We start from the raw sequence: 12,235 nt of genomic DNA, 5'->3' as shown, positions 1-12,235 counted from the left end.
TGTATCCCTTACAACTCTCCGATACACTACTTTTGTACCCAGAAATACCCAATAAATATTTGACTAGACAAAAAGGACAAACCTGAAATGAGGAAAGAGCAAAGAAGGATTTTTCAATACACACACAGTCCAGTTACATCACCCCTGCTTCTGTCCAGAACATACTTCTAACCGCAGACAGTTTAGACAAATTGTCCCAAGTCTCATACCCTTTGGACTGAGTGGGTGCCACCCTGAAGGCTTAAACCTACCTACCCTCCCCAGGACTGATGATGTATCCTAATACATAATCCACAGCACTCATGGCTCCCAACGTTTTTTTTTTTTTAATTTTTTTTATAGTTGTAGATGGACAGCATGCCTTTATTTTATTTGTTTATTTTTATGTGGTGCTGAGGATCAAACCCAGTGCCTCACACGTGCTAGGCAAGCACTCTGCCACTGAGCTACAGTCCTAGCCCCATATCACCTTATTTTATGCTCACAGCAACCCTATGGCAAGGGCCATGATGCCTAGTTCTAGGGCTCACCTTAAGAAACAGAACTAAGACACTTGCTCAATATTAAACAGATCTGACTTCCAAAAAAATCTTCCTCTTACCCCTCCAAAAATATAGAAACCAGGATGATAAGAAGGGTGTGTTTTTTAAGTGAAAAGAGACGAACACGAACACTTTCTCAAGTGCCTTCCCTACAATCAAGGAAAGGAAAAAAGATTACTCCACAAATTCCAATTCATTCCCAATACATCTATAAGCTACTTCATTTAATTTTTATGTACCAAATCATGAGCTCTGGGACAACACGATAAAACTAAAACAGTGTTCCTTTCTCTCTTGCCTCACATCAGGCAGAGGGAGATCCACAGTGGGTGGCATTCATTAAAAGGTAACTACTGTCTATTCACAGTATTGGCAGGAATTAAACCAGCATCCTCCCAGGCCCTGGCTGGTTGGTCATCATTCTACAGAATGCAAGAGAAAAAAGATGCATTGGGAAGGAACTCAGTTAAAACCACAGCTCTCCCAACCACAGCTCTCCCAACTCAGCCCTCCTGTGAGCAAAACCAACAGCGAGCTCAGTCCTACAGCCAACCAGCCCTACAAGTAAACAAACCACAAAATTAAAGCTTTTTCCAAAAGCAGTTCTTTTTTCCCAGGCTCCAAAACTGGCAAAGAAGATGATAATTCAAACCTACATTCCTTTGAGGTGTTTGTTAATGGGCAGTTCCGGAGACCAGTGGCTGGAATGTTTGATCCATAGACAGTAATCTGAGAAAGGGTGCTGTGTTGACTTTCCTGGGGAGTTGAGAGAAAGCCTCTACTAGTCAGAGATACATTGGGGATGGTTTAGGTATTCTTTATCTCCCTTAAGACAGAGACAAACATGAGACCTTGCAAGTGTTTTCTTGATTCTAAACAGGGAAGGTTCAAGGAACACTAACAGGAGAAGCCAGGGAAAAACAAATTTGCATCCAGGGGGGTGCCAGGGCACCAGCAACTCTTCCGACTTTTATGTTCTCTGTAAACCCTCGCGGCTTCCCACATCCCACCACCACCACCAAAGGAACACTCGCCAGGCTTTGAATACTCACAACAGAGAGCACAGGGGCACCCCAGTATGATGCCTCCATGAAACCTAAGGGATTATGACAAGACCATATCAAAACAAACAGAGCGCACTGCCGGAAATCACAGTTATGGACCACAGACTGGATTCCAAGCAGAGTTCACTGCCACAATACAACATTAAGGAAACACATCTCAAAAAAGGAAAAGCAACAAAACTCAAAATATTCCTGAAAGTGTATAGCATTTCATGTACAAGGCCATTTAACTACAGCATTTTGGACAACAATGAAAAATGCAAAACAATTCAAGGGCCGTAAATAAGATTTGACTTTTTGGAGTCCTTTATATGGCAGAATACATTGTGTTTATCAATAAGATCCATCTATAAGTGATTGACATGGATCAGTAGAAAAGGAATTTTTGGTTTTAAAAAACATGCATACCTAGCCAGGCACAGTGACACACGCCTGTTATCTCAGCAGCTTGGGAAGCAGAGGCAGGAGGATCAGCAAAAGTGAGGCACTAAGCAATTCAGTGAGACCCTGTCTCTAAATAAAATACAAAATAGGGCTAGAGATGTGGCTCAGTGGTTAAATGCTTCTGAGTTCAATCCCTGGGACCCAAAAACAAAAAACAAAGAAACACACACCTAGTCACACTGTATTTCATTTCTTTATAACCTTCTCTATAGCCTTTTTTTCCAGCTCCTCAGAATCCAAGAATATCAGAATTGAACAATCTTAGGAAATCACTCAATCAGTTTAACTATCAATCAAGTTGGGGGCTTCCAGGACAGGAATCATTTCTCCTCAATTTGCCCATGTTCTCACACATATAAGGTTTGGCCCTTAGGTGGTTCCCAGGACAGCCATGCAAAAACAGACAATAAACCAGTGAAATTCTGTTATATATTCCTCTGTTCTTTTTTATTTTTCCTTTTTTCCCATTTGTGGCACTGGGGAGTGAACAAACCGAGGGCCTTGGATATGTAGACTAGTGCCCTACCACTGAACTATACCAGCAGCCCTTTTTATTTTATTTTGAGATACGATCTTGATAAGTTGCCCAATCTGACCTTGAACTCATCATCTACCTCAGCTTCCCAGGTAACTGGAAGTATGAGCCCCCATCCTTGGCTATTCCTCTGCTCTTGATGATTCTTACAAAGAACTTCAGGCAGCACCACAAGTTTGATCGTTTAGGTAACAATTACTCTCTCCATCTTGTGGCTATGCAGCCCACCCTATTCCATGTCCTTCACCACTTTTTATTCAGGTTAATCAAGGCCTCTGATTACCTCTTTTCCTCCAAGTAAGACCATCCCTGTTTCTCAGTAAAAATTCCTGAGAAATGCAAAACATTAAGCACACACCTTGCCCTGAGAAGCAGGCATCCTGGCCTACCTTCTTCCTCTACTTCCAGGAAAGTCACTGTCCAACTCATCCACCTCCTTTGCCTCCAACACCTAGCTCTCTTGTCTGTACCTAGAATCTTAACTCTTTTAATAACTAAAACATCAAAACAGAATTCCCTAAACATAATTCCTACCCCTCCACACAGCATACATATCTACTTCTGTTACACGTGATCTTCAAATCTATTAAGATCTCCAATCCCTTGACTTCCTGCCTTCTCCAGGACAGTGAGTCCTGCTACCTTACCGAGTAAGTCGCATACTGGCAATTGTTTCAATGACGTAACTGTCCACACTCTACCTCTTTCCACCTGTCGTCCTGCACTGCTCACCCACCTGGTTAAGTGTATTCATCCCCTGGGTGAAAGTAATTGAGCCCTTGCAACCTGCCAGGCACTCTGCCAAGCACTTCCTATACAATATTGTATTTAATTCTTAATAATAAAACCAGAATTCTGTCCATCCCGTTTTCAAGTTGTAGAAAATAAGGCTCAGAAAGGTCAGCTAAGTTGCCCAGGGTCACACAGCAAGAAAACAAGAGAACCGGATCTAAATTCAGGTCTATCTTATTCCCACTCTGAATTATTGAAAGTACTAGCCTTCCTGCCTTCTCTACTCTTCCCTCTAGGATGCCACCATGACAAAATTTCAACTTAAGCCGAGCCCTTATTGCTGTTCTTATCTTATTGCTGTTTATTATCTTCAGTTACTACATAACTGGAATAGCACACCTTTACCAACTTTTGTCACTCTCCTTGTCCTACCATGCTGCTCCTCTTATCTTCGATACCACCCTATCTCAATAAAAACTAAAAATTTGGGGCTGGGGATGTGGCTCAAGTGGTAGCGCGCTCGCCTGGCATGTGTGTGGCCCGGGTTCGATCCTCAGCACCACATACAAACAAAGATGTTGTGTCCACCGAAAACTAAAAAATAAATATTAAAATTCTCTCTCTCTCTCAAAAAAAAAAAAAAAAAAAAAAAAAACTAAAAATTCACCCCAATCCCCTTCTACTCACCTCCACACAGTTCTATCTTCAGCCATCCTTACTATATGCCTATAGACTTGAATCCCTCAAATAAGAGTAAAAATAACAGCAGCCACCATCTACCAGTAACTTACCTGTACCTCTTACTGTGTATCTCCTGCCTCATTTAACCTCACTGCAAACCCACGCAGTAGACACAATAGCCCCACTGATATATGAGTCAACCAGGGCTTGAAACCAAAGTGCTATCATCAGCAAACAACAAAACAGAATTAGAACCCAGACCTGTCTTACTCCAGCCCCTGGCCTTTTACTCACACCTTGTTACCTTAATTCTTCAATCGCCCTCTTTCCTACTTACATCCACTTTATCCAATCTGCAAAACACTCAAATAATTACCAACATTTTCTTAAAAGGGAGGGCATTCTACACTCTCTCCTCATCAAGTTACCACCTCATCTTTTTTCCTCTTCTCTTACCTGTTAAGATTCTGAAGAAAGCATGGTTAGCACACGCCTGAAATCACATACTGAGGCCAAAGAATTGTAAGTTTGAAGCCAGCTTGCGGAACAAAGCAAAACCCAGTCTCACAATAAAATTTTTTAAAAAGGACTGGGGATGTAGCTCTGAGGTAGAGTGCTCTTGGGTTCAATCTCCAGTACCATGAAGTAAATAAGTTTCCGAAAAGAGAAGTTCCAACACATCACCATTTGGTGCATGCATCACTTTCTGGAAATAGCTCTTCCCAAAGACCTCAGCTCTTTCCCCACCCTAACACAGTCTCTTCGGGGGCCTTTGCAGTGCTGACCTGGACTTCCCAAAGGCTGTACTCTCCTCTTTACTTTGCTTTTACTTTCCAGTTTTGGTGGCCTCTCAGAGTTCCACTCTCTTCTCGTTCTACCTGGTAACTGACTCCAAATCACTCTTTCTAGCCCCTCCTTGCCCAAGTTAGAGAGCTACATTTCTAATTTCCTTTTATACTTACCACCCTGTAGTACTCTTGAAGGACCCACAAACTCAACATGTATAAAACCAAACTCAATCCCACCTTCACCCAACTCCACCCCAAATTTTGTAGCTACTATCAGAACACACATATCTACTTGGGTGTCTCAGTGAGAAACATCAAAATCATCCTCAATAACTCCCTATTCCTCTATCACTGACCAGGTCATCCCGCTGTCATACCCACACTGCCTCTACAGCCTCTCAATAGCACGTCTTACCTGTCCTCTGGCCACTACCCTCACTGCCTCTCTTTTAGGCCCAACAATAATCCCATTACCTTTGCCTCTAAGTGTTGCCATTAGGTGGTATTTTTAAAATCTGATTTTCAAAAATGTCCACAGTGAGCCAAAGTTCTTACATTATCACCAAAGGTGTTCTCTTGATATACAAATTCATTTCCCAGATGAAAGTCACTGATTTTCGAATAAAGGTCAACTCCTCAACATGCCCTTCAGCTATTTACTGACTCTTACCTGTCTTGAAGTCCTGTCTTCCCCATCATCTTCCCCATCAAATGCCACTGACTCACCTGACTGCCAGCCACACCACAGCCACACTGCCTTGCTTGTTATTCCCCTCTAAGAGGTGCACTGCTCTGTCTGAAGCACTCCCCCTTTCTATTTCCATTTCACAAGCCTCAGTCCTTCAGGGCTCTATTCGAATGGTCTCTCCTTTCTGTAGGAAAAAGAGGATTAAAGCCTGGGCTCCAGAGTTTAAATTCCAGTTCTGCGATTATTGGCCTTGTGATGGTATTAACAAATTCCTTAAGCTTCTGAAGCCTCAGTTTCCCCATCTGTAAAACAAGATGTGAGTAAACTCAGTTCTTCTTCTGAGTTTAAAAATAAGGTACATAAAATGATTGTCAAAATACACACAGTAAACACATAAATAGTAGATACTATTTATTATTCCAGCCCTCTTAAATCCTCTAGACAAAAGTGGCGAATCCCTACTCTCAATGCCCCAAACCCACTGCACACCCTCCTATATACCATTTTGCAAGTTATATTAGAACTATAAGGTTGTATCATTTGTTTCCTTTATCATATGATGAGCTCCTTTGAGGGAGGGAAGGGACTGCAGTTCGTCTGTGACTCTCAAACCAAACCCTTAGGAGAAGACCTCATACCCCAGGGTCATATGCTTAAACATTAACTGAAAAAAACTGAACAAATCAATCTAGCATGGTGAGGCAGATAATAAAACATTGTATCTCAACTAACAAGTATGATTTAACTAAAATCTTTCCCTAGGCTGTTGCCTAAAATGTAAATAATCCTTGGAAGAAGTAAAGCTATTAGTAATTCTTATCTTAGTAAAGCAATAAAAAAAAAAATAAGGAATCTAAACTCAAAGCAAAAGGATACGCCATTCCTCTGATACGTTTAATTTTTCCTGGATCTGTGAGCTGGATAGGCTTCAGGGCCTTCTTTACAGGACATGAGAAAATCACTTCACCTCCTCCCCCAGGGGGCATTCCTCGACGCACAATCTGCACAAAATGATGAAGAGTGATGAAGCAAGGATGCAGCAAAGCAGTGAATTACTCTGACACCTAATCCAGAGAGGTTTCATTTTTCCAGTAAGCTCTTCCTCAAGGCAGATGGTCCTTTCATATTCAATGTCAATCCCTTCAAAACCAACAATACCTTGTGTTACCTGCAAGAGGGTATGTGCTGTTGGCAGCATGTCCAAGTCCAAGTCAAAGTGGGCTTTGCTTCATCTATCTACAACCCTGGGTAGGTCATTTCATCAAAGTGACCTATTTTTTCTTCCCAGTTCACCAGCTGATCCCATTTCTTAGCTATCAAGAATCCCTTTCTTGGGCTGGAGATGTGGCTCAAGCGGTAGCGCGCTCGCCTGGCATGCGTGCGGCCCGGGTTCGATCCTCAGCACCACATACAAACAAAGATGTTGTGTCCGCCAAATACTAAAAAATAAACATTAAAAAAAAAAAAAGAATCCCTTTCTCTCCTATGCAAATACCTGATCTATTAAGCCCAAAAGAAATCATTATCCCTGTTTAAAGAGATCAATTTTAAAAAATAAATATGCTAAACAGCTTAAGATATCCAGTATCACCACATTAGATTGATATAACTCTTAAAGTTTGGATATACAGTATCTCCAAAAAGATACTGCAAGAATATTAACAAGTAAAATGATAAGATTATGAGCACTGTAGGCTAATCAGTCCCTTCTAGTTTAAAGGGCCTGAGTGGGTGGTAACTATAGGCAGGTGGGGAGTGGCTGGAAGTGATGGATCACTGGGGGCATGCCCTAGAAATGTTCATCTTCACTGTGGTCCCTTCCCCACTTTCCTCTGTCTGCTCCCTGGCTTCCATGAATGGGGCAGCTTCCCTGCATTGTGCCCTTCCAACATGATGTTCTGCCTCACTGTGCCCAGAGCAATGGACTTGGCCGACCATTGGCTAAACCTCTGAATCGTGAGCTAAAATAAACTTTTCCTCCTCTATGTTGTTCTTGTAGAATATTTTGGTCATAAGCAACAAAAAGCTGACTAACACAAATTCTTTTAAATAGGAAACAGATTCTTAAATCACTTATACTATGTTTTAGAAATACTGAAAAATCTGAGGGACACTCACGTTGGGGGTTCCTGAACACAAACTATATCGAGATCAGACTGGCATTAGGAACAGAATCCTTACTGCTCTCCTAACTGCTATGGAGAGGGCTGTGTGAGGAGTACAGGAGTTAATACATGTAGAATGTTTACCACAGCACCTACCACAATGTACAACATGACTGTTGGACACTACTACCATTACTAGCAAGTCCCTTTCAGTTCAAACTTTATAGTGTTTGGTTCATGAGCCCTTTGGGACTTCTTAAAGATGATAACCTCAATTGTGACATACATACACACTGAGTCACAGAGCTCTTCCAAGCAACTGATAACATACATATAGCCAACAGTTCAATATATTCTTACCTTTAGTTCAAAGGATTCACCATCAATCCCAAACTGTTTCAACAGAGGGAGAGCTGTTGCCTTAAGAACATCAACCTATAAAGTATTTGAAGGGAAAAAAAGTTTAATTAAACTTTGGGCAGATAGGAAGAGTTCAAAAAACAGGCAAGGGTTAGCAACAAGGTAGGTGGTACAGTTTGGTGGAGAGAAAATGCTGGCCTACAACTGCTCTATCCAAGTTAAGTCTCTGATTTTGCAAATCACTGGGCTTCTCTGAGCTTTGCTTTCCTCACCGATGACATGGAGACCTATACCTACCTTGTAGTCTCCTTGAGCATTACATGCAATAGGCATGAAGAAACTGCAGGGCTCATAGAACAAACAAACTGGGATCTCTGCTCATTTTTACAGGTATACACACTGTGAAAGAAACTATCATTCTCTTTCAGTAATCTTTTTAATGTTTAGAGCTGGTGGCACTCAGAGTAAAAGCAAACCAAATGAACTATTCAATATTAACCTAAGAGTCCAGATGAAGGTGCTGATTCTACATGGGAAGGGAGAGTAGTGAGGGAATTATAGTCTCAAAACCCATGAGGCAACACAGACCCCAAATTACAATTATAAGACCATTCACAGTTAACGGCAAGACTTTTGCCAAGTGTTATTCTTATCTCTTCCCTATTCAGAGCTCTGAGGTCTTCCTTATCAATTTGTGGATTTCTCATAGGATATCAGGATGGCATCCAAATTATGTATAGCTAAAAATAAGCAAACGTTGCTCAATTGTAACATGGGCATTATATCTTGGCTATGAGGTATCCTCCAAAAGTTCCTGTGTTGATATTCAGAGGTGAAATGGATTATGAGAGCTGTATCCTAATCAGTGGACTGATCCATTTGATAAATTAAAAATACTGAGGAGTAACTATAGGCAAGTGGGTCATGACTAGTATGGGAGCATACAGTAGAGATTTTATATTTTGTCCCTGGTTCCTTGCACACCCTCTGCTTCCTAGCCACCATAAGGTGATTAACTTTCTTCCCTCACACCCTTCTACCATGAAATCCTGCCTCACCTCAGGCCAAGAGCAACAGAGTTGGCCAAACATGAACTGAACCTCTGAAAAAATGTGCCAAAATAAACTTTTCCTCTTCTGAGTTGTTCTTGTAGGGTATTTTGGTTACAGCAACAAAAAAGACTACTAACATGATGGGAAAGAGAATCATTCCCTACTAGTTCCTAATGGAATCAGGGGCTGGGGATATAGATCAGTCGATAGAGTGCTTGCCTCACATGCAGGAGGCCCTGGGTCCAATCCTCAGCACTACAGCGGGTGGGGAACCTCTAATAGAAACAGGTATTCCTCCTTGATCCTGAGAAGACTGACCCTATCAGGGGACAGCGAGGGAAGGTAGCACAAACAGAGGATATAGGAGAAAGCCCTAATCCTGGTCTTGGTTCTGCCTCTAATTAGCTGCACAGCCACAAATGAGAAAAATCACAACCATCTCAATTTCTTGTCTCTAGATAAGAACCTTATGCTGGTTCGTCTCCAAGCTGCTAACAATTTTCACAGGCTGATTTGACAGAATGATCTCCAAGGAGGCTTTATAGCAGAAGATAGGCTCTAACTAAATATCTGGGTATTAGAAAATTAACCAGAAGTAGAAATAACCTGTAAAGCCTGGGAATGTGTTCAGAATGGATCAGGTGTGGCAGGGGCAATGACGAGGAAAACCTATTAAAGATTAGCTTATTTTAATTAAATATTAAAGCTAAGCATACCCCAAAACGTAATTCAGTCATGCATCACTTAACAATAGGGATATTTTCTGAGAAACACGTCATTAGGTAATTTTGTCCCTGTGCAAACATCACAGAGTGTTCTTACCTACTTTTTTTTTTTTTTTTTTTTTTTGAGATGGGGGTGTTGCTAAGTTGCCCAGTTGCTCAATCCTCCCATTTCAGCCTCCAAGCGGCTGGGATTACAGATGCACACCACCCCTCCAGCTAAGTGTGCATATATAAATCTAGATGGTGCAGACAAGTACACTCCTAGGCTATACGGTATGGTTGATTTTTAAATCTGTCATTTTTATTTTTTGTTTAAACTTTTTTGTTCAAAACTAAAACACAGTCTGGGTGCAGTGGCGCACACCTGTAATCCCAGCAGCTCAGCAGGCTGAGGCAGGAGGATCACAAGTTCAAAGACAGCCTCAGCAACTTGATGAGTCCCTGAGTAGCTTAGCAAGATGCTGTCTCAAAATGAAATATTAAAAAGGGCTGGGGATGTGGCTCAGTCGTTAAGCACCCCTGGGTTTAATCCCTGGTATAAGAAAAAGAAAAAAAAAAAAAAAAAAAAAACCCTAGGGCACAAACACATCAGCTTAGGTCTATGCAGGATCAAGATCATCAATATCGCTATCTTCTACCTCCAAATCTTGTCCCACAGGAAGGTTTTCAGGAGCAATAACATGCATGGAGTTGTCACCTCCTCTGAGAACAATGCCTTCTTCTGGAATTCCCTTCTGAAGGGGCCTTCGTGGGGTTGTTTTACAATTAGCTTTTTCATAAGTAGAAGGAATAAACTCTAAAATAACAAGAAAACTATAATAGAGTAAATACATATACCAATAACATTTATTTTTATCAAGTACTATGAACTGGATGAGCACAGTGGTTTACATCTGTAATCCCAGGCTGAGGCAGGAGGATCCCAAATTCAAGGCCAGTCTAGGCAATTTAGTGAGACCTCAGGAACTCAGTAGATCAGTGTCTCAAAATAAAAAATTAAAAGGGTTAGGAATCTAATTCAGTGATAACCTGTCCCTTGGGTTCAATCCCCAATCCCCAGAAAAAAGTATTATGTCCTGTACATAACTATATATACTATGTTTTCATATAACTGGCAGCACAGTAGGCTTGTTTACACTAGCATCACATGTGACAGAAGCTTTGCACTATGACATAAGGACATTTGTGGGGTATTTTGGTTTTGTTTTTGTTTTTTATCAGGGATTAATCCCAGGGGCACTTAACCACTAACCCATATCCACAGTCCTTTTTTGCATTCTATTTAGAGACAGGGTCTCCCTAAGCTGCTTAGAGCCTCGTTAAGTTACTGAGGCTGGCTTTGAACTTGTGATCTTCCTGCCTCCATCTGAGCCTCTAGGCTTACAGGTATGCACCACCACACTCAGCTAGATGCAACATTTCGACAGCTACGATGTCAATAGGTGACATCTTATGGGACCACTGGCATACACGTAGTCTGTCATTGATGGAAACACTATTATGTGGCACATGACTATATACTCATATGAGATTGCCAGAACCCAGAAGAGTCTGTCTAGGATAGAATTAAGGGTGGCTGGGGAAAGGACAAAGCCAAATCTTAAAGACTTGGTAAATGCTAGGATACAGGTTACTCTGAAACTAGGCAGCCACCACCTCTCCTGGGGAAAAAAGGTAAGAAAGTAGAGCATCCTTTCTGGCTCATTCTACTTATACCCTAAGTTACAAAGGACAAAGTCAAATAAATTTATTTCCAAAGTCAGCCAGAAGCACAAGTGTAATTTCAAGTACTGTCCTGTCTCCTAATCACTCTCCACCAGACACACTTGGTATTGTGAGACAAGGGTGGGAAAGCTAAAGAGGGCTTAAGCCTCAATCTGCCTCTAACTAGCTGTGAAATCTGGGATACTTCCCTAAATCTCTGAAGCCTTAGTTTCTTCAGTATGAAATAAGAAGCTAGCCTGAACACTCTATTATCTTCTCCAGCTCTGCCTGTTCTAGCTAAAGCAGAATAAGGCCTGCAAGCTCTGCTTCAGGGAAACTGAGCTGTCCCTCTATGGTCAGAGAGAAAAGGCAAGGGTCTGACCTAAATGGTAACTCAGGGTACCTTTCTCAGAGGTCAACAACACTTCTCACTACCAAACCTCACAGCTCAATCTTAACCTGACTCCTGCAAACAGTAACTCTGGATCATTCCCAGCTACTTACAATTTGACTGCTGCTTGGTTTCTCCAAATTTCTTTTCTATTTCCAGCTACTTTTTTCTCTCTCATATCTTAAACACTCACTTCCCCTCACTCTTCTATTCTCAGTTCCTTGTTCCACAGGGCAAAAAACAATAAACAAACAAACAAAAACAAAAAAAACTCTATGACTCACAAAGTCTAATAAGGAAACTGAAATGAATAAGGAGGTCAACTGAGAATTGTGTCCAGCTGGAAAGCTCATGTCTTACCAGAGGGCAGCTGCCACATAGCTCCAACTGATGGCCATCATGCAGGAACAGCCTTCCACTGCTC

The 12,235-nt window shown here is 41.5% G+C and overlaps 1 protein-coding gene across 3 annotated transcripts in view; it reads right to left on the bottom strand.

Annotated features, from left to right (window-relative positions):
• Nucleotides 1-12,235, bottom strand: part of Rcl1 (RNA terminal phosphate cyclase like 1) — a 73,612-nt gene that overhangs the window by 22,639 nt on the left and 38,738 nt on the right. For all 3 annotated transcript variants that reach the window (XR_011704096.1, XM_027943072.3, XM_071600611.1), the window contains exons 4-5: nt 7,940-8,014; nt 6,351-6,475 (exon numbers count right to left, since the gene is read on the bottom strand). Coding sequence is in view for 2 of the 3 variants with exons in the window: in XM_027943072.3 (XP_027798873.1) it covers nt 6,351-6,475; nt 7,940-8,014 (200 nt within the window). In the remaining variant the exon portion in view is untranslated. The remainder of the gene's footprint in view (nt 1-6,350; nt 6,476-7,939; nt 8,015-12,235) is intronic.

This window comes from Marmota flaviventris, chromosome 13 (assembly GCF_047511675.1).
Source record: "Marmota flaviventris isolate mMarFla1 chromosome 13, mMarFla1.hap1, whole genome shotgun sequence".
Lineage (NCBI taxonomy): Eukaryota > Metazoa > Chordata > Mammalia > Rodentia > Sciuridae > Marmota > Marmota flaviventris.
This window is presented reverse-complemented; position numbering and strand designations above follow the sequence as displayed.